This window comes from Theropithecus gelada, chromosome X, assembly GCF_003255815.1.
Source record: "Theropithecus gelada isolate Dixy chromosome X, Tgel_1.0, whole genome shotgun sequence".
Lineage (NCBI taxonomy): Eukaryota > Metazoa > Chordata > Mammalia > Primates > Cercopithecidae > Theropithecus > Theropithecus gelada.
In genome coordinates, this window is record NC_037689.1 from 11,677,237 (window position 1) to 11,700,381 (window position 23,145).

The window sequence follows — 23,145 nt, forward strand, 5'->3', positions numbered from 1 at the left end:
TTTTTGCCAGCTGGGCATGGTGGCTCATGCCTGTAATCCCAGCATTTTGGGAGGCCAAGGCGGGCAGATCGCTTGAGCTCAGGAGTTTGAGACCAGCCTGGGCAATATAGTAAGACTCTGTCTCAACAAAAATACAAAAATTAGCCGGGTGTGGTAGTGTGCACCTGTAGTCCCATGTACTTGGGAGACTGAGGTGAGAGAATCACTTGAGCCCAGGAGGCTGAGGCTACAGTGAGCCAAGATCACACCACTGCACACCAGCCTGGGTGACAGAGCAAGACTCTGTCTCAAAATAAATAAATAAGTAAATAAATAAATACATCTTTCTGCCAAGTCATTGAAATTATATTTTTCAGTCAAAGGTATAGGGGCATTAAATAGCAAGTGAATCAGTGCTCGACAGTAGTACACTTCCACCTTGTCTAAGCTCTGCTCAGTCATGTCAGTCACGGACCCACAGATTAGGGCCATGACAATGTGGTCCTCCCCACTCTTGCACATGGCCTCTTGCCCAGCCAACAGTGGGGATTTCTAGAAGAACGATTCTGAAAGGCACATTTCTCCATTCATCTCTTCCTTCCTAACCACAGATCTCTGACCCACCTCAAGAAGAGATGGAAATGACTGAGACCCTGGGGGGAATATTATTTATTGACTTATTTATTGGTTAGGGTCTTGGTGTTTTCATTAAACATCAGGGAGCAGGGTATAGGCAGAGATACCTAGGAACCAATAAAAATGTCCCCAGGGTTTGAGGAGCAGCCAGTTGTACCAAGAAACAGTGGCTGAAGATGGAGAATAAGCAGAGGGATCAGTAAGGTAAAGAGGGCTGGAGGGAGCCACAAGGGAATAAGGAACAGGGACCATGGTGCACTTACTAGAGATGAAGAATAGCCAACGGGTCCAGGATACAGGTGGAAGAATAATGAAACAAGCAGGACATGAGTCAGACGCTGGAGCCAGAGACCAAGAAACAGTTGCTGAGGCTGGAGAAGTGGTAATCACTGGGGAGCAGGGAAGAGCAGAGGGTTAAAGAACAGTGAGAAGGATCATGAAATAGGAGGAGGTACCAGGAAATAGAGGAACCAGAAAGCAGCCAGACAGAGCAGTCAGTATCCAGAGGGGTGAGGAAGCAGAAGAATCAGATAAAATGGAAAAAGCAAACATATCCAAGGAACTGGGTATGAGCCTGAGGGACAAGCAACTTCCCGAGGAACCAGGAAGCAATTCCTTGGTTTAGAAGAGAGCTTGAGGGTATAGGCAAAAGACAGAGATACTAGGGAACAAGAAATGGGAAATATGGCCCAGAGAATGGATTGCAGCCAGAGGAACCAGGAGACAATTGCTGAGGCTGTAGAATGGGCAGAGGGATCAGGGAAGGGACAGAGTCCATGGAACAGGTAGAAAGATGAGAGAAGAGCCTCTGAAGCTGTAGAATGGCCTAGAGTACTGTGGAACACCTGGAGCAAGGAATGGTCACTGAGGCTGGGGGGCAGCCAGAGGGAGCAGCCAAAATGTGCTTGGGGCTGAGGGTCCACCAGAGGCCCTGGGAAGTAACCAGAGGAACTAGGGAACAGGTCAAGTGAGCATTAAACATATATCCAGTGTGGAGTAGTAGCCTGATTGACCAGTGGCCAGCTAGAGAGACCAGAGGAGAACCAGAAAGAATGGTATAACTGAAGCGAGTTAACAGCCCGAGGGCCCAAACAGTAGTTACTGGCGTGAAGGCACAGTTGGAGAGGCTGGGAAACAGCCAGAGTTCCCAGGACCATGCTGGTTTGCCTGTGACTGAGGGGACATGGGACTTCCAGTGCTAAAACAGGAACATTCCTGGGCAAACTGAGACACTTGGCCACCCTACCCAAGAAGGAATCAGAGGAACCAGCCAATAGTTAAATGTAATGTGAGTAATGGAGGCAGTGCAAGTACAGAATCCAGCCGTGGCATAAAACACGCAGTAGTGCATTTTAATGGGTAAGGGCATAAGCTAGCTAGTTAGGTACTGCTCAAAGTGTGGTCCACGGACGAGATGCGTGAACATCACGGGAGAGCATAGTAGAAATGTATTCAATGGCCAGGCACGGTGGTAATCCCAACACTTTGGGAGGCCAAAGCAGGAGGATTGTTTGAGGCCAGGAGTTCAAGACCAGCCTGGGCAACATGGTGAAACCCCATGTCTACATATATATATATACACACACATACACACACACACACACACACATATATATATATCAAAAAAAAAAAATAGCCAGGTAGGGTGGTACTGAGGTGGGAGGATCATCTGAGCCCGGGAGGTGGAGGCTGTAGTGAGCCGTGATTGTGCCACTGTACTCTAGCCTGGGTGGCAGAGTGACGCCCCGTCTCAGAAAGAAGAAGGGAAGGAAAGAATGGAAAGAAAGAAATGTACTCAAGGAACTGTCCAAGGACAGGGAAGAATCAGGAGACTAGAGATTAGTCAGCAGAATCCAACAGCAGTCAGTCTGTGTGAGCCAGAAACAGCTGGAAGGAACAAGAAAGGCCCTTAGGGACCAGGGAACAGTCAGGTAGACTAGCACACAATCAGAATGGTGCCACAGAACAAGGATCAGCTGGAGGGACAACAAAGGGAGCACAGGGCAGTCAGAACAGGAAACAGGAGGCATGAATAGTTAGAGGGATCCAGGTAGAGTCAAAGAAAGCAATAAAAGAATGGGAGTACTCAGAAGGAACAAGAGCCATTTAGAGGGAATAGGAAAGAGAGGGACCAAGGAAAAGTCAGAGGGAACAAGAACCAGCAGAGGGAGCAGGGACAGATCTGGGCAGGCAGAAAACAGCTGTACAGGAAGCAACAAGGGAAGCGGGGGAAAGCCAGAAGGAGGGAAGAACAGTTGCAGGGCCAGAGAACAGTCCCGGGGAACAGGAAACACTCAGATGGACAGGGAGGAGTAAAGTAAAAATACAATTTAAAAATTAGCTGGGCATGGTGGGGTGCACCTATAGTCTCAGCTATTCAGGAGGCTGAGGCCGGAAGGATCCCTTGAGCCCGGGAGTTTGAGGCTGCAGTGAGCCATGATTGCACCACTGCCCTCCAGCCTGGGCAACAGAGCAAGACCTTGTCTCAAAAAAGTAAAAAAAAAAGAAAATATCCTTCATGTTTTTTTCACAAAGACCGAAGCAGGGTCTCTGCGTACTGGCTACCAGCTTGTCTACGTCCCATGAGACAGAAACACCCATGCACACAAGTTACATGGAGCAGGCTTATTACTTACAGGTAGGCAGTCAGGGAGAGCAAAAGCCTACGATTCATTGCAAGCTGGTCCCCCAAGGCTCATGAAAGCTGCTCGGTGCAGCTGGAGTCTCATCTGCGCGTGCCCCACTTGCACCACAGCTGAGGGATCCCAGAAAGCAGCCCACGTGGGGTTTTATACCCTAGGACAACCCAACATTCAGGGCTAAAGCACTGGACATCCTGTTTCCAGGAGAGCCCCCGGCTCTCTCTCCTGTTTGGACTAGTCCCTCCACAGCTCAGGATGTTCCATTTCCAGCACATTCTACAGTTATTCTTGAGAACTGCAAGCAAGAAAGAGGAGACAACTGGGTTGGTCCAGGACCACCCAGAAAATTATCCTGCAAAGACCAGGGCGCCCCCAGCCCAGGGGGAACCTGCAGAGCAGCTGGGTCCCTCGCCCCAGGCTCGCTTCCAGCCATGCTCCTATGTGCCCTGGAAGCCCTTCTGCTAGGCCTGGGGCAGAGTGAAAGGGCAAGATCACACCAGGAGGTGACAGAAGTATCCTGAGGCAGGAGTGAGAGCAGCCCTGAAGCAGGAGGCCTGAGCCCCCAGCCAGCTGCAGGGTGGGACAGAGCAGGTGCCTAAGGGATCAGGGACAGACTGGGCAGTCGGCAGCCAGTCCTGGCAGCAGAGTATACCCCCAGGGGTGAGGGTGCAGAATGTGCTGGGACTGAGATGACCCTGAATGGAGGCATTGCTGCATGACTAGCTGGAGAGCCATGAGGCTCTGGGATGGGGGCCCTTACCTAGTATGAGGAAGTCCTTGTAGGAGTCCTTATGGTGGTAGGGACACACACCATCCTCCATGGTAAATACTGCCCAGAAAAATGACACCTTTTCATATGTGGCAGGTGAGGCTGGAATCTGGGTGTGTCTGTGTTATCAGCTTTCTCCCCAAATCTCTCCAGAGCCCTCTTTCACTACCCTACACATTCCTTCCCAGCCATGGTGGAGTCCAAAGCTTCTATTTTGGTGGGGGAAGGGACCAAACAGGGCAGTGTACCTTGTCTGTATTTCTGTTGCATCTGTCAATGCTTGTAATGCCTGGCATGGTGTTTGTGCATGTGAATGTGGCATTGTTAATGTGACCTTCATGACTTCCAGGGAGGGAGAGACAAGTGAGGTGGTTTTTTGTCTACCAGCTCCCAGTGCATATAATAAAAGTTTTTACAGCCAGGGGCTGTGGCTCATGCCTGTAATCCCAACTACTTAAGAGGCAAGAGGGTCGCTTGAGCCCAGGAGGGAGGCCAGCCTGGGCAACACTGTGAGACACCCTCCCCCACCACCATCTCTACAAAAAAAGTAAAAATAAAATTTAAAAATTAGCTGGGCATGGTGGTGTGCACCTGTAGTCTCAGCTACTAAGGAGGCTGAAGCGGGAAGGATCCCTTGAGCCCAGGAGTTTGAGGCTGCAGTGAGCCATGATTGTACCACTGCATTCCAGTCTGGGCAACAGAGCAACATCCTGTCTCAAAAAAATAAAAAAAGAGGCCAGGCATGGTGGCTCACACCTGTCATAGCAGAACTTTCGGAGTCTAGTGGGCAGATCACTTGAGGCCAGGAATTCTAGACGAGCCTGACCAACATGGTGAAACCCCATCTCTACTAAAAATACAAAATTAGCCAGGCATGGTGGCAGGCATCTATAATCCCAGCTACTCAGGAGGCTGAGGCACAAGAATTGCTTGAACCCAGGAGGCAGAGGTTGCAGTGAGCCGAGACTGCACCACTGCACTCCAGCCTGGGTGACAGAGTGAGATTCCATCTCAAAAAACAAAAAAAAGGAAAAAAAGAAAATATCCTGGCCAGGCGTGGTGGCTCAAGCCTATAATCCCAGCACTCTGGGAGGCCGAGCCGGGTGGATCACCTGAGGTCAGGAGTTCAAGACCAGCCTGGCCAACATAGTGAAACCCTGTCTCTACTAAAAATACAAAAATTGGTTAGGCATGATGGTGGGCGCCTGTAATCCCAGCTACTAGGGAGGCTGAGGCAGGAGGATCACTTGAACCCAGGAGGTGGAGGTTGCAGTGAACCAAGATCAAGCTACTGCACTGCAGCCTGGGTGACAGAGTAAGACCCTGTCTCAAAAAAAAAAAGAAAGAAAAGAAAAAGAAAATATCCTTAATATTTTTTTTTACAAAGACAATAGATACTGTACATATATTGAATACTGATTTTTTTTGAATACTGATTTTTTAAATCACTGTTTTTAAACCTTTTTATCATGAAATATTTTATATATTTTGAATAATGCCACTAGAAATATTCTTGAATGCATCTCCTGTTGTACATGTGCATATATTCCACGTGGGCGTATATATTTCCATGAGTGGACTCACTGTGTCATATTGCTTGCATGTCTTCAACATTACCACTTAGGGCCAAAATACTTTCCAGCGTGATTGTAGCAATTCCCACCTCCTCCATCAGCAATATGAGAGTTCTCTTTGCACCATATTCTCTTCAACACTTGGTACTATCAGTCTTTTTCATTTAAGACTTTCTAGAGGTTGTGTAGTGGTATCCATTGTGGTTTTAATTTGTATTCCCTTGCTACTAAGAAGGTTAAATCTTTTTTTATTCGTTTATTAAAGCCTTGGATTTCCTCTTTTGTAAAATGAATGCTTCACCCATTTTTCTACTAGGTGGTCTCTTTTTTTCTTACTGGTTTGTACAAGTTCTTTACATCTTCTAGCTCTGAGCCTTTTGTTTATAATGTATGTTGGAGATATCTTCTACTCTGTGACTTTCCCTTTGTTCTCTTTTAATGCTGTCTTTTAAATGAATAGTAGTTCTAAGCTTTGTTGTAGAAAGACTTACCAATTTTCATGGTTCATGTTTGAGAACTATTTTCCTAATTCAAGGTCATGAAGATAGCCATCCGTATTATCTTCTAAAGGCTTTATAGTTTTTGCCTTTCACATTTAAGTCTATAATACATCTGGAATTTATATATATTTTTGAAATGAGATTTCACTCAGTCACCCAGACTGGAGTACAGTGGCACAAACATGGTTCACTGCAGCCTCCACCTTCCAGATTCAAGAGATCGTCCCACCTAGCCTCCTGAGTATCTGAGACTACAGGCGCATGCCACCCCACTCAGCTAATTTTTATGTATGTGCTATATATTTTATTTTTTTTGTAGGGACAGAGTCTCGCCATATTGCCCAGTCTGGTTTTAAATCTGGACTCAAGCAATCCTCCTGCCTCGGCCTCCCAAAGTGCTGGGATTACAGGCATGAGCCACAGCACCTGGCCTTGGAATTGACTTTTTTTTTTTTTTAGACTGAGTCTCGCTCTGTCGCCCAAGCTGGAGTGCAGTGGCCTGGTCTCGGCTCACTGCAACCTCCGCCTTCTGGATTTTAGCGATCCTCCTGCTTCAGCCTCCCAAGTAGCTGAGACTACAGTCACGTGCCACCACGCCCAGCTAATTTTTGTATTTTTAGTGGAGACGAGATTTCTCCATGTTGGCCAGGCTGGTCACCAACTCCTGACTTCAGGTGATCCACATGCCTCAGCCTCCCAAAGTGCTAGGATTACAGGCGTGAGTCACTGCACCCGACCTGTACTCTATATTCTGTTGCAATGGATTATTTGTCTGTCCTAGCACCAGGACAACAATGTCTTAAATTTCCATTGCTTTGTAAGTCTTGAGGTCTTGTAAAGCATGTCCTCCCACATTGCTTTAATTATTCAAAAGTGTCCTGGCAGGCCGGGCACAGTGACTCACGCCTGCAATCGCAGTGCTTTAGGAGGCTGAGGCAGGAGGATCACTTGAGGCCAGGAGTTCTAGACCAGACTAGGCAACCTAGGGAGACCCCCATCTCTACACAATACAAAAAAAAAAAAAAAAAAAAAAAAAAAAAAAACGAAGCAGGGTATGGTGGCGTACGCCTGTAGTTGAGGCTGCATTGGGCTGTGGTTGTGCCACTGCACCCTAGCCTGGGTGACAAAGTGAGACTGTGTCTCTGAAAACAAGATACAAAATAATTTTTTTTAAAGAAAATGTCTTGGCTATTCCTGGCCATTTGCATTTCCACAGAAATTTTAGAATTGGTTTGTCAGATTTTACAAAAATCCTGTTGTGATTTCAATTGGGATGGCATTGAATGTATTGATTTCTACTTTTTAAAGACCTTCTTTTGGGTTTTACTCTATTGTTATTTTTTTTTTTTTTTTTTGAGACGGAGTCTTGCTCTGCCGCCCAGGCTAGAGTACAGTGGCCGGATCTCAGCTCACTGCAAGCTCCGCCTCCCGGGTTCACGCCATTCTCCTGCCTCAGCCTCCCGAGTAGCTGGGACTACAGGCGCCTGCCACCTCGCCCGGCTAGTTTTTTGTATTTTTAGTAGAGACGGGGTTTCACCGTGTTAGCCAGGATGGTCTCGATCTCCTGACCTCGTGATCCGCCCATCTCGGCCTCCCAAAGTGCTGGGATTACAGGCTTGAGCCACCGCGCCCGGCTCTATTGTTATTTTTATAACGTCTTTATTTCAATGCTTAATGCATGGAATTTTGGACTTTATTCTTTTGTAATATAAGCGCTGAAGACCCTAATTTCCACTTTAGTTACCATTTCTTAATCCAATAAATTCTTACATGTACTGATTACATTGATATTTAGTGTATCTTCTTAGACGATCAGTTATTTTGAACTGTATTTTTAAACTTTAAAATGATGATTTCTGAAAAGTTTCATCTTATTACTGATTTCTGACTTTAAAATGATGATTTCTGAAAAGTTTCATCTTATTACTGATTTCTGACTTAAATACACTTGGTTTAGAGATGGTCTGTAAGAGATGGTTTTTGTATCTTCTCTATCTGTGTGCCCTTCCTGGGCCATCTCATCTGTTTCCCAGCTCTATATGAGAACTCCCAGATCTTACCTCTATTCTAGCCCAACATCCTATTGTATAACTCCCTGCATGTTTTATTTCAACATGGACAAAATGTAACATTATGTTTCATTCTTTGTTTCACCTTTATTTCAACATGGACAAAATGTAACATTATGTTTCATTCTCTTCCCCACTCCCTTCCTAATCTACTAGCCCCTCTCAGTATGTAACACCACCCTCTGCATGGTTGTACAAAACCAATAACTGAGAATTGCCCTAGAATTCTTTCTTTTTCTCACTCCCATAATTCAGCCTCTTTAAAACACAGTATCAACACCTTCTTTTTGTTTGTTTATTTGTTTGTTTGTTTTTGAGATGGAGTCTCACTCTGTCACCCAGGCTAGAGTACAGTGGCATGATCTCAGCTCACTGCAACCTCTGCCTCCTGAGTTCAAGTGATTCTCCTGCCTCAGCCTCCTGAGTAGCTGGGATTACAGACACCCACCATGCCTGGCTAACTTTTATATTTTTGGTAGAGACGGGGGTTCTGCCATGTTGGCGAGGCTGGTCTCCAACTCCTGACCTCAGGTGATCTGCCTGCCTCAGCCTCCCAAAGTGCTAGGATTACAGGCGTGAACCACCACGCCCGCCAACACCTTCTTTTACTTGCCCATGACAACTACTGCCTTAAGTCCAGATTGTCTTATTCTTTCACATAAACTCTGTAGTGCATCTCCAGATCGATCTGGACTCACCCATTTCAAACATTCCTCGTGATCTATCCTTTTTTTTTTTTTTTTTTTTTTAAGAAGGAGTCTCACTCTGTGTCACCTAGGCTGAAGTGCAGTGGTACAAACTTGGCTCACTGCAACCTCTGCCTCCGGGTTCAAGCAATTCTCCTGTCTCAGCCTCTCAAGTAGCTGGGATTACAGGTGTGTGCCACCACGACCAGCTAACTTTTGTATTTTTAGTAGAGACGGGGCTTCACCATATTGGTCATGCTGGTCTCAAACTCCTGACCTCAGGTGATCCACCCGCCTCGGCCTCCCAAAGTGCTGAAATTACAGGAGTGAGCCACCGTGCCCAGCGTGATGCATGTTGAATACTGTTTGAAATCACACAATTACGATCATGTCTTTTCCTGCATATAAATTGCAGTCCATTCTCTATTAGAAAAAAAGACTTGTTCCTTGTTCTGATGCTAGTATATCTCTACTGGATTTTCCTCATAGTCACCTTAATATACTACACAGACTCCTTTCCTTTATATGGAACTACTTGCAGTTCTCAGAATCCACCATGTATTTTTCTATTTCCCTTTCTCCATACTTTTGCTCATGCTTCTCCCTTCTAGACAACTCTTGCCCCACTGTCTCTATGAAGTCTATAACCTTATACCTCCTATACTTTTCTTCCAAATTCCTAAAGCTCCCTTTGTGTCTTCTTCTGTTGGTTATCCAAGTCTTTAAGTTGCTTTATATTTTACTCAACTCTTTATCACCATTGCCTAGCACATCATCTGACACATAATCGGCCAGTATCTTGTTTTTAAGTTAGCTAGAGGACTTAAAGAGAGCTCATTTAAAATCCTCATTTTGAAAAGAGAATGAATGAATAAACTAATGAATGTAGTACACAACAAATGTCAAGATACTTGAATAAGTTTTTTTGTTTGTTTGTTTGTTTGTTTTTTTGAGATGGAGTCTTGCTCTGTCGCCCAGGCTGGAGTGCAGTGGCCAGATCTCAGCTCACTGCAAGCTCCGCCTCCCGGATTTACGCCATTCTCCTGCCTCAGCCTCCGGAGTAGCTGGGACTACAGGCGCCCGCCACCTCGCCCGGCTAGTTTTTTGTATTTTGTAGTAGAGACGGGATTTCACCGTGTTAGCCAGGATGGTCTCGATCTCCTGACCTCGTGATCCGCCCGTCTCGGCCTCCCAAAGTGCTGGGATTACAGGCTTGAGCCACCGCGCCCGGCCTGAATAAGTTTTTTAACTCTCACAAAATAAAATACAAAACTAGGTACTTAGTGAAAACCCTACATGATACATTACGGTAAAAAGCATTAAAAACAGCTTGCTATCTACCTTCTTCCATCCCCCAGTGCTGACCATGCTGCCTTGAACAGGATTGTGTCGTTACAGGCTTCAGTGTCATTTGAGGATGTGACTGTGGACTTCAGCAGGGAGGAGTGGCAGCACTTGGATCCTGCCCAGAGACGCCTGTACTGGGATGTGACACTAGAGAACTACAGCCACCTGCTCTCAGTGGGTAAGCACAGCCACCCTATGCATCTGCTAGTGAGGGTATTTCCATTCTCAGCTGCTGAGTGCTGCCCGACACCTAAACTATGTGATGGTATCATCCTGGAAGTGTCTGGGATTCAGTTCCTTTTCACCTCTGTGATTATTACTCTGTTCCCAGTGAAATGTGTTTATTTTTCTGAAAAGCAAAGGGAAACTGTCAGTGAAAGGCCCCTGAAATCCAGTCAGCTGGACCCAATCATGTATCATGTCCTGTTAACAGGGTACCAAGTTCTTAAGTCAGAGGCCGCCTTCAAGTTGGAGCAAGGAGAGGGGCCATGGACGCTGGCGGGGGAAGCCCCACATCAGAGCTGTTCAGGTGAGTGGGTGTGACCCAGACAGACAGGGACATGGAAGTCAGTCTCACTTTCCCTAGGAAAACCTGATGCCTTTGAAACATTCTGAAGATAACCCATCTTGAAAGTTCTAAACTTTTGGAGTCAATTGGAAATAGTTGACAATAGCCCTCAAATACCTAAATGCCGTTTCCATGTATGATCCTTGCCACATTATTGTCTTCTTTGATTGGCCTTTTGGCAAGAGAACTATCTCTAGTCTCTGTACTCTGTACCACATACCACCCTGTCTTATCTAGTACCTTTTTGTTCTTCGTACTCTACCCCTGCCCCCCATCTTAGTCTTTTCTTGTACATCCAAGTGTTTTAAAATTTCTGTTGCCCAGGCTGGAGTGCAGTGACATGATCTCGGCTCAGTGCAACCTCCACCTCCCAGGTTCAAGTGATCCTCCCACCTCAGCCTCCCAAGTAGTGGGGACTACAGGCACACGCCACCATGGCCCAGCTAATTTTTGTATTTTTTGTAGAGACGTGATTTCACCAAGTTGGCCAGGCTGGTCTCGAACTCCTGGGCTCAACTGATCTGCCTGACTCGGCCTCCCAGAGTGCTGGGATTATAGGTCTTTGCTGGGATTATAGGTCTTTTAATTTTAATTTTAATTTTAATTAATTAATTTATTTATTTATTTATTTTGAGACGGAGTTTTGCTCTTGTTGCTCAGGCTGGAGTGCAATGGCACGATCTTGTCTCACCGCAACCTCCACCTCCCAGGTTCAAGCGATTCTCCTGCCTCAGCCTCCCTGGTAGCTGGGATTACAGGCCTGTGCCACCACGCCCGGCTAATTTTGTATTTTTAGTAGAGATGGGATTTCTCCATGTTGGTCAGGCTGGTCTCGAACTCCCAACCTCAGGTGATCTGCCCGCCTCGGCCTCCTAAAGTGCTGGGATTACAGGCATGAACCACCGCGCCCGGCCAGGTCTTTTCTTTTATTCCAATTCTCCATATCCATTCTTTATGCCTCCTCCTATGAGCAGCTGGTCTAATGTGTTTGAACCTTGAAATTGTGTGATATTCTCTTAAAGCCTGAAGTATTGGTTTATGAGTATGTATTTTTAGTATATATAAAACACATTATACTATGTTTCTCAATTCTGTTCCTTTTTTTTCCCACTCATTCCTATGGTCTCTCCATATTTTAGTGTGTTTGTCTGACTTTATTCTTTAAATTGCTACATAGTATTTCACAATGTCCCCAGCACCACATCATACTTAACCACTCACCTAGTCATGGATGCTGGGCGTTGTGTCCAAGTCCCATCTAATACAAACAATTCTGCAATCAACTTCTACATAAACATTTCCTTACAGGGTGTGAGAATTTCTCAGGGATGTGTAGAGAAGAGAGGATTTGCGCCTAATCATGGAGTATCTCATCCAGAATAGGACTGAGTACCACCATATTATTCTCAGATTAGCTGCACTGTACAAGGGTTCTGGCTTCCTCAGTGTTTCTGCCTGCCTTGGCCTCCCACAGTGCTGGGATTATAGGTGTGACCCACTGCGCCCAGCCAGCTCCATATTTTCTGCTGCCTGAATTGCAATTATTCTATTCCTGATTTGATTTGCTGATTCCATTGTTTTTACTACTTCATATTAAATGCTAATGACAGATATCTTTACCTAAAACATTCTATTTCTCTTGTCATGAGCATTATGAAACAAACCTACAATTGTTCTCCATTACCTAGTATATAACAATTAAACTCTTCTTTCAAGGAGATAAAAAACATGGCCACATATTTCCAATTCAACTCATATCTGTATATTTTCTGTAACCTCTGCTCAACTCCATTTTTAATATTTGTTAACGTTGACCATATCTGATAGTCCTCCCTGAATCTGACTGTTTATTCTGTGCTCTATTCAGATGAGACATTTTCCACCTTGTGATCAGTTCTCACCTGTCTCACAAAATGGCTCTTAATTATTCCAGCCTATATGGCTCTTTCCTTTTTCTCATCCTCCATCGCACAAGAATTCTGAGAAAATCACAGGATTTTAGCATATAGGGTAACTGAGGCTTTTACCTCTATGTTTTCAGAAAGTCTCTGGAATTAAGAGCCTATTTCAGGCTGAGTGTGGTAGCTCACGTCTGTAAACCCAGAACTTTGGGAGGCTGAGGCAGGAGGATCACTTGAGGCCAGGAGTTCAAGACTAGCCTGGGCAACACAACAAGGTTCCATTTCTATTTCAAAAAAAATTTTAAGAAAAAAGAGCCTGTTTCTTTTTATAGAAAAATCTACTAATTTGACAAAAAAGAATTGTATGTATTTATATAGTGCAACATGATGTTTTGAAATATGCATACATGAAGAGCCTATTTCTTATAGTATAACTCAGGGTCTTACCAAGGGAGAAACCACAGACTAATGGGAACAGAGAGTGGTTAACATAAAGATTCTTTGCAGCCGGGCGTGGTGGCTCACACCTATAACCCCAGCACTTTGGGAGGACAAGGCAGGTGGATCACCTGAGGTCAAGAGTTGAAGACCAGCCTGGCCAACATGGTGAAACCCCATCTCTACTAAAAATACAAAAATTAGCTGGGTGTGGTGGCCCACGCCTGTAATCCCAGTTACTCGGGTGGCTGAAGCAGGAGAATCACTTGAACCCAGGAGGTCGAAGTTGCAGTGAGCCGTGGGACTGGAATAATGAGGGATTTGCTAGCAAAAAAAGAAACTCTGAAGAATAAAGGAATAGCAGATAGAAAGCACAGCAGGTTCTTCTAGGGTTGTGAGCGAGTACCCAAGGAAGAGGCTCCCTACTTTCCAGGGATGAGATTCAGACCTTGTAGGGAGGGCACAACCATGGCTTGAGGCAGGTAGAATACTTGCTATGGTGCTGTCCTGGTGGAACTTGCTGGAAACCTGCCCTCTAGGATTCCCGAGAAAACTGTTGATACAGAGGTGACTCACTGGAGCTATTCCACTACAAATCATCTGAGAGTAAACTAGGGGGTGTTGGGTGCTGCTGACTGTACAGTGCTGCGGGGGCCTGCAGGAACTAGGTGCTTGGGAATCCATATGAGCTGCAGGAGCTGGGTGCTGGAGAAGTCACCCACACTGCAGGAGCCGAGCTCTAGAGAAGACCATGAGCTCTGGGTACTGGGGACACTACATGTGCATCAGGAGCCAAGTGTTGGCAAAGATGCCCACACTACGTGAGCCTGGTGCTGGACAGGCTGCCCCTGCTGGATGAGCCTGTTGAGTGAGCACCCTAGAACCAGGAAGCAAGCCCCCCTCCTCCTGCAGTGTCTCTCTAGCATCTTACACTGACAAAGTTTAATATCATGCCAGCTGGCAGAAGAAAAAAATATTTAAAGAGACTGAGATCCACTTTTTAAATTTTTAATTTTTATGGGTACATAGGTATATATATTTATGGGGTACATGGGATATTTGGGGGTTTTGGAGTTTTTTATTTTTGAGAAAGAGTCTCACTCTGTCACCCGGGCTGGAGTGCAGTGGTGCAATCTCAGCTCACTGCAACCTCCACCTCCCGGGTTCAAGCGATTCTCCTGCCTCAGCCTCCTGAGTAGCTGGGATTACAGGTGCATGCCACCATGCCTGGCTAATTTTTTTTTTTTTTTTTTTTTTTTTTTTTTTTTTTTTTTTTTTTTTGAGGCGGAGTCTCGCGCTGTGTCACCCAGGCTGGAGTGCAGTGGCGCGATCTCGGCTCACTGCAAGCTCCGCCTCCCAGGTTCAGGCCATTCTCCTGCCTCAGCCTCCGAGTAACTGGGACTACAGGCGCCCGCCACCACGCCCGGCTAGTTTTTTGTATTTTTAGTAGAGACGGGGTTTCACCATGTTAGCCAGGATGGTCTCGATCTCCTGACCTCGTGATCCGCCCGCCTCGGCCTCCCAAAGTGCTGGGATTACAGGCTTGAGCCACCGCGCCCGGCCTAATTTTTGTATTTTCAGTAGAGACGGGGTTTTGCCATGTTGGCCAGGCTGGTCTCAAACTCCTGACCTCAGGTGATCCGCCCACCTCGGCCTCCCAAAGTGCTGGAATTACAGGCATATACCACCATGCCCAGCTAATTTTTGTATCTTTAGTAGAGATGGGGTTTTTCCATGTCTCAAACTCCTGGCCTCAAGTGATCCACCCACCTCGGCCTCCCAAAGTGCTGAGGATTACAGACAAGAGCCACCGCACCCAGCCTGCATGGGATATTTTGATACAGGTATACAATGTGTAATAATCACATCAGGGTAAATGGGGCCAGATCCGTTTTTGTTGAGCAGGCAAGGAAGGGTGAATTTGGAACTGAGAGGCAAAACATTGATAACCAGCACACTTATTCTTCACTTTTCTGAAGTGGAGCATGTAGAAAATATTTAGTAAATGAATTTATTGAATTTGGGGATAGAGGCAGAGGAGGAGATTTTTTCTCTTTCAGATGAAATTTTCAAGTGTCTGCTCAGAGGAATTCAAAGGAACATACATTATATTTGGAAAGGGAAGATGACTGCATGAAATGTTAACACTCTCACCCTTTGTGTATTTGTCCTTTCTGTTATAAAACTGTGCCAAACTGAGTATCAATATGAATGGTACAGTGTCTGCTTTACAAATTCATACCAAACATAAGCACCCTAGAAGTATACCAAAATTAGAACTAATATTTAGAAAGACAATACGTTTTGGATATGCATGGAGGAACAAAACAAGAGGCTAAATATAGATGTATATCTTCCCCTACGTGAAAATTCTGAGGTGAATGGGTCCAGTTCAATAAGTCAACTCTAATCCTGATGGGTCATTCAGGGACCATGTTCTAAGTCACTCCTCTGGCATCTCCTGGGGCATCGTTGTCACCTACCTGGTTAATGATGGGTCACTGTGGAGTCCAGTGGGAAGAGGGAAGAGGAAATAGAGGAGATTTGCCCACTGTCTTAAGGCTGGCCTGCAAGTAGCATATATCACTTCTGCTCGTATTCTACTGGTGAGAACACAGTGAGGCCAGTGGATGTAAGTCCCAGCCACATTCTGTTCCTGTGAAAGATGGGGAGAATAGATCTCAGGGGAGGGCCTGCAGATTCTGCCACAGATAGCTTTTCCTTTCCTCTTTTATACTTCTTGCTATAAGCATGTATTCCTGGAACCAATAGAAACTTGCACCTGGGGCCGGCGCAGTGACTCACGCCTGTAATCCCAGCACTTTGGGAGCCCGAGGTGGGCAGATCACTTGAGGTCAGGAGTTCAAGACCAGCCTGGCCAACATTGTGAAACCCCGTCTCTACTAAAACTACAAAAATTAGCTGGGTGTGGTGGCAGGCGCCTGTAATCCCAGCTACTCGGGAGGCTGAGGCAGGAGAACCGCTTGAACCCGGGAGGCGGAGGTTGCAGTAAGCCAAGATTGCACCACTGCACTCCAGCCTGGGCTGCAGAGCGAGACTCCAGTTCAAAAAACAAAAAAAGAAAAAAAGAAACTTGCAGCTGGTTATAGAGTTGGAGTGCAGATATCTATTTACTGTTTGTCTGTGTCAGGATGGCGTGTTGCAACTGGTTTTCCTATAGATATAAAGAAATTGGTGTTTGAGGCATATAGATTTAATGTTCAAATTCACATTAAATTTGAAGAGCTCCACTCATAATGGTATAGAGGGAAAAGGAAGAAGAAGCAGGGAGTTTAGTAAAGTGGTGAAGCTGATATGTATTAAGAACATACCTTCTGAAATATTTCTTCCATGCCAGGCTTCCCCTTCACAGGCTGCAGTTTCTTCTGGTTACTCTACTCACAATCTAGGCCTCTTACATAGTGGAGCTGGACTCCAAGGGTTCAAATCCCATCTCTCCCACTTATTTAGCTATTCGATATTCAGCAAGTTGCATGACTTCTCTGTGCCTGTTTTCTCAATTGTAAAACAATTGATAATCGTAGCTACCTCATAGGGTTTAGTGAGGATTAAATGAGCTGTTTCACGTAAAGCACTTGTAACAGTCCCTGTGCATCATAAATGGTATATAGTTGTTTTGCATTTATTAAGTGTTCTATAAAAATGTTGTGTTGCTACATGATTGCTACTATATTGTTCTGTGGGCTCTTCCATTTATCTGTGTTCATCTTGTCTGAACTACATGTCCCCTGTAGCCTCTGCTAATTGTTCTTTGTGTCATTTTCATTTCTTTTTCTTTTTAGGTGAGGCTATTGAGAAAATGCAGCAACAGGGAATTCCTGGAGAAATTTTCTTCCACTGTGAGAGATTTGATCAACCCATAGGAGAAGATTCATTATGTTCTATATTAGAAGCATTGTGGCAAGATAATGACCAGTTAGAGCGATGTCAGGAAAACCAGAATAACCTTTTAAGTCATGTGAAAGTATTGATTAAGGAGAGGGGCTATGAACGTAAAAACATTGAAAAAATAATTCATGTGACTACCAAGTTTGTTCCTTCAATTAAAAGACTCCGTAACTGTGACACAATTTTGAAGCATACTTTAAACTTACATAATCATAGTAGAAACAGTGCAACAAAGAACCTTGGCAAGATTTTTGGAAATGGTAACAATTTCCCCCGTAGCCCTTCCTCTACTAAGAATGAGAATGCTAAGACAGGAGCAAATTCCTGTGAACATGATCACTGTGAAAAACATCTCAGCCACAAACAAGCTCTCACTCACCATCAGAAAATTCATCCTGAGGAGAAGCTTTATGTGTGTACTGAATGTGTAACAGGCTTCACTCAGAAGTCACATCTGTTTGAGCATCAGAGAATTCATGCTGGAGAAAAGTCCCGTGAATGTGACAAGAGCAACAAAGTCTTCCCCCAGAAACCCCAGGTTGATGCACATCTGAGTGTTTATACAGCAGAAAAACCCTATCTGTGTACTCAATGTGGAAAAGTCTTTACCTTCAAATCAAGCCTCATTACACATCAAAAAATTCATACCGGCCAGAAACCCTACAAATGCAGTGAATGTGGAAAAGCCTTTATCCAGAGATCAGACCTCTTTAGACATCTGAGAATTCATACAGGAGAAAAACCTTATGAATGCAGTGAATGTGGAAAAGGCTTCTCCCAGAACTCAGACCTCAGTATACATCAGAAAACTCATACCGGAGAGAAACACTATGAATGCAATGAATGTGGGAAGGCTTTCACAAGAAAATCAGCACTCAGGATGCATCAGAGAATCCACACAGGAGAGAAACCTTATGTATGCGCTGACTGTGGGAAGGCCTTCATCCAGAAATCACATTTCAACACACATCAGAGAATTCACACTGGAGAAAAGCCGTATGAATGCAGCGACTGCAGGAAATCCTTCACTAAGAAGTCACAACTCCATGTGCATCAAAGAATTCACACCGGAGAGAAACCCTATATATGTACAGAATGTGGAAAGGTCTTCACTCACAGGACAAACCTCACCACACATCAGAAAACTCATACTGGGGAGAAACCCTATATGTGTGCTGAATGTGGAAAGGCTTTTACTGACCAGTCAAATCTCATTAAACACCAGAAAACTCACACTGGAGAGAAACCCTATAAGTGCAATGGCTGTGGAAAAGCCTTCATATGGAAGTCACGCCTCAAAATACATCAGAAATCTCATATTGGAGAGAGACACTATGAATGCAAGGACTGCGGGAAAGCCTTTATCCAGAAATCAACACTAAGGGTGCATCAGAGAATCCATACAGGAGAGAAACCCTACGTTTGTCCTGAATGCGGGAAGGCCTTTATCCAGAAATCACACTTCATTGCGCATCATAGAATCCATACTGGAGAGAAGCCTTATGAATGCAGCGACTGTGGGAAATGCTTCACTAAGAAGTCACAACTCCGTGTGCATCAGAAAATCCACACAGGTGAGAAGCCCAATATATGTGCTGAATGTGGGAAGGCCTTCACTGACCGATCAAATCTCATAACGCATCAGAAAATCCACACTAGGGAGAAACCCTATAAATGTGGTGACTGCGGGAAAACCTTCACCTGGAAGTCACGCCTCAATATACATCAGAAGTCTCATACTGGAGAAAGACACTATGAATGTAGTAAATGTGGGAAAGCTTTCATCCAGAAAGCCACACTAAGTATGCATCAGATAATTCATACAGGAAAGAAACCTTATGCTTGTACAGAATGTCAGAAGGCCTTTACCGACAGATCGAATCTCATTAAACACCAGAAAACGCATAGTGGAGAAAAACGCTATAAAGCCAGTGACTGAGAAAATCTTCACCTGGAAATCACAACTGGGTATGCATCAGGTATCTAATAGTAGGGACGAGGAAGGCCTGATGCTGCAATTGTTGTGCAGGGGGAAATGGATATGAGAGACTGAGGCTTGAGTGAACTGAAGGCAAACAGAGCCAAGTATCCTTCAGTCCACTGGAAAGACAAGTTCCTGCATCACCACAGTGTATATACAATTCAACGCATAGGAAGAACCTTTAGAGAAAGCATTTGAGCGATAGTCATGTTTGGTGACATGATTCATACAGACCTCTTGAGCTTCTGGAAATAGTAGAATTAAGACCCGAGGAGATGACTTGTCATCTCCTATGCTTCACTTTTTGGATAAAGAACTTTTTAAATTCAGTACTGATTAGTTCAGCATATCCGGGGACATAAAAGTACTCACTACTGGGAAACACTTTTTCAAATTTCTAGGTTGGGGAGAAGAGTTTTCATTGTCCAAACACTGGCAGGGCACTGACATCAAGGCAGGAAATCTACTTGGGAATGCAGATACCTGTTTTTGTGATCATTGGCACTTCAGTCACAGAAAAGATTCCCATGAAAAACTGTTTTTTCCCTTCCCTTGGGAAGTCCTCATGGTATATGTATTTTAAGTGCAACAGAACTTTTTAATTTAAAGGTATAACTTTATGAATTGGGAAATTAGGCCTAGCTCTAGCCTGTGTTACAGAAACATAGTCATTGAATGATACAGACATATAAAGGTAGTAGTTGTCTCATTATTAATCCCCTGCTGGGAGAGCAGGTGAGTCATACCCTATAAGAGGTATGCATGCCTTCTAACCTGTTTCCCCAAAGCTGTCATTTGCATAAGCTGCAGGCCATAGATTCCTTATCCCCTCAGTAACTGACCCTACAACAATGGAACTGATCCACAGCGCTCTAGATTGTCAGGCTCACCCACCAACACCCCTGCTTTCCTTGGGATTCCTGTTTGAAAAAGAATGGTTGAAAAATTAGGTTTCACTTCCTAATATTTTGTTTTTCTTCCTATTTGGTTAAGGTATATTCATTTCATTTCCTACATGCACATTAAGGGTAGTTTTGTGTAGACTGCTATGGGATAAAGTCATGTTGCATTGCAATTAGTTATTCTAAAACATAATTACAGTTTATCATAGTTGAATAACTGGAAGACTTCTCAAGAAAGATCACTGCTCTTTTTTAACACTGATATATAGACACTTTCTCATTTTCCCTTAAACTTTTTTTTACAACACTCATAAAAAGGAACTTTCTTTCTAGCATGCAATTGTATTTTTATTTTATTTTAAAATATTTTTATTAAACTGTATATAGAAAATGCATGTATCATAAACATACAGCTCAATGCATTCTCAAAAATGAACATACTCAGGTCAAGAAACAGAACATGACCACACCCCAGAAGCCTTCCCCACTTTCCCTTCCGGGCAAGCCCCCAAGGGTATACACTACCGTGGCTTCTCACAGCATAGATTCATTTTGCCTGTTTTGTATTTTATATAAATTGAGCCAAACAATTATATATCATATAATCGAGCAATATACTCTTTGGCATCTGTCTTCTGTCATTCACATTATGTATGTGAGAGTCATCCATATGTTGCATATAGTTGTAGATAATTCATTCTCATTGTCATGTTGTATCCCATTCTGTGAATATGCTGCAATATAATTTATCCATTCTACTGTTTGTAGACATTTGGGTTGTTTGCAGCTTGGGCTATTAGGAATTGTGCTGCTGTGTATTGGTGAACATATGTGTGTATTCCTGTTAGGTATGTACCTAAGTGTATCCATATGTTCAGCTATATGTTATAAAACCAGTTTTCAAGTGGTTGTACCAATGTACACTCCCAGCAACACAGTATGCGAGTTCTAGTGCTCCACATACTTGCCAACATTTGGCATTTTCCATCTTTTTTACTATAGCTATTAGTGGTGGGCATATAGTGATATGTCAGTTTTCGTTTTTCGTTTTTTTTTTCTTGTCCTCCAAACAGATTTTCGTTTTTATTTTCTTGTCCTCCAAACCATTGTAGTATCTCCCCAGGTTAGATGAGTGATGGCTGAGACCTGAGACCTAGGCCTGTTCCTCACATGACTGTACCATTTTACAGTCTATCAATGTATGAGGGTTCCGGTTTCTTCACATCCTTACCAACTCTTATTATTATCAGTCTTTTTTATTATAGCTATCCTAGTACATGTGAAGTGCTATTGTAATATTAATTTACATTGCCCTAATGAGTAATAATATTGATCATCTTTTATTGAGAATCTTTGATGAAGTGTCTGTTCAAATCTTTTGCCCATTATCAACCGGGTTGTTTTTTTACTGTTGAACACTGAGAGTTTTTAAAAATATATTCTGGGTATAACTTCATTATCAGTCCATTATCCTTGCAAAGGTTTTCTCCCGGTCTCTGGATTGTCTTTTCATTCTCTTAAGAGTGTCTTTTGAAGAACACAACTGCTCATTTTGATGAAGTCCAATCTTTCCATTTGTTCACTTCTGGATTGTGCTTTGAGTGCTGTATCTAAGAAATCCTTGCCTAACTAAAGATTACAGTGATTTTTTTCCTGTGTTTTCTTCCAAAGGTTTTAAGTTTTACATCCAGGTCTGGCACCTATTTTGAGTTATATGGTGTGAAATATGGATCCAAGCTCTTTTTTGTTTTTGTTTTGTTTTTGCTTATGGATATTCAAATGTTTCCACACCATTTGTTTAAAAATACCCTTTCTCAATATTTTGACTTTTGTCAAAAGTCACTTGTCCAGGCCAGACATGGTGGCTTATGCCTGTAATCCCAGTGTTTTGCAAGGCTGATGAGGGGGGAATCACTTGAGGCCAGGAGTTCAAGACCAGCCTGGGCAACATGGCAAGATCCTGTCTCTAAAAAAAATTTTTTTACATTAGCCAGGTAGTGGTGCATGCCTATAGTCCCAGCTACTCAGAAGGCTGGGGTGGGAGGATCGCTTGAGCCCAGGAGCTAGAGGCTGCAGGGAGCTATCATCCACACCACCCAGTCTCTTAAAAAAGAAAAAACAATCACTTGTCCAGAGGTAGAGCTTCTGGAATGGTAGGGTGAGGAGCTCATCAAAACCCCTCCCCCAAAAGCAACTATAAAACATTTTTTAAATGGTCAAAAATGAGCATTTTAGAACACTGGCAATTCACCAAAAGCATGTGTCAAATTGAAAAGTGTTTATTGATGGAAAAACTACCAAACCTTGATAAGAATAGTGGGGTCTGTGGCATTTACTTGGAGCTGCTCCCGTCCTTAGCTCTGTGGGCATGGTAGCCATGAGGAATGGAAGCCTCACTGTAAATGGAGGGAGCTGACCTGACTCTGAGCTCCAGAGAAAAGCTCCATGCTTAGGGGTATTGTCAAAAACAACAACAATGTTGGTAGCAAGTAACTGGGGAAGGCCAACCTCACAACTGCCTGAGGCTGTAGCATTGTTTGGGTGAGCAGCAGACCAGACAACAAATTAAGGGGATATGGAAAATAAGACAGCAATAGTGGGAATTGATAAGCCCACGCATATGCATGAGGATGTGGAAGGCTGTGTACATGACCACAAAATATCAGGTCCCTGGATGAATGTGAGACCCTATGCAAGCTGAAATGAATGCCAGCACAGGCTTACAAGCAGCCTGAACTTAATATGTGTACTCAAACTCACACATTTACCCCCTTAGTGGAAGCCATACTGGTTTGAGGTGTATAACCACAACTTTTAAGCAATCATTGGATAAAAATAAGCTATGCAGACCCACAGGTGACCCCAAGGAAGCCAGGTATAAAAACAGAAAGAGTTATTTAAAAACTAACCAGCCAGGTGTGGCAGCTCACACCTGTAATCCCAGCGCTTTGGGAGGCTGAGGCAGGCAGATCACCTGAGATCAGGAGTTCGAGACCAGCCTGGCCAACATGGTAAAACCCCATCTCTACTAAAAATACAAAATTAGCCAGGTGTGGTGGCACATGCCTGTAATTCTAGCTACATGGGTGGCTGAGGCAGGAGAATCTCTTGAACCTGGGAAGTGGAGGTTGCAGTGAGCGGAGATCATACAACTGCACTCCAGCCTGGGCAACAAGAGTGAAACTCCGTCTAAAAAAAAAAAAAAAAAAACTAAGAGACATCAGTAGCTGCACACTGAGGGAAG

At 44.1% G+C, this 23,145-nt stretch overlaps 1 protein-coding gene across 7 annotated transcripts in view; it reads left to right on the plus strand.

Moving 5' to 3' along the window:
- ZNF41 (zinc finger protein 41) overlaps positions 1–20,512 on the plus strand; it is a 43,075-nt gene extending 22,563 nt beyond the window's left edge. For 6 of the 7 annotated variants that reach the window (XM_025372685.1, XM_025372687.1, XM_025372686.1 and 3 more), the window contains 3 exons: positions 10,254–10,380; positions 10,636–10,731; positions 16,913–20,512. In XM_025372685.1, the coding sequence (XP_025228470.1) occupies positions 10,254–10,380; positions 10,636–10,731; positions 16,913–18,957 (2,268 nt within the window). In that variant the 3' untranslated portion in view covers positions 18,958–20,512. Of the gene's footprint in view, positions 1–10,213; positions 10,381–10,635; positions 10,732–16,912 lie in introns of all 7 variants that reach the window. The other variant, XM_025372684.1, reaches the window with a different exon arrangement.
- Positions 20,513–23,145: the final 2,633 nt, after the last annotated feature.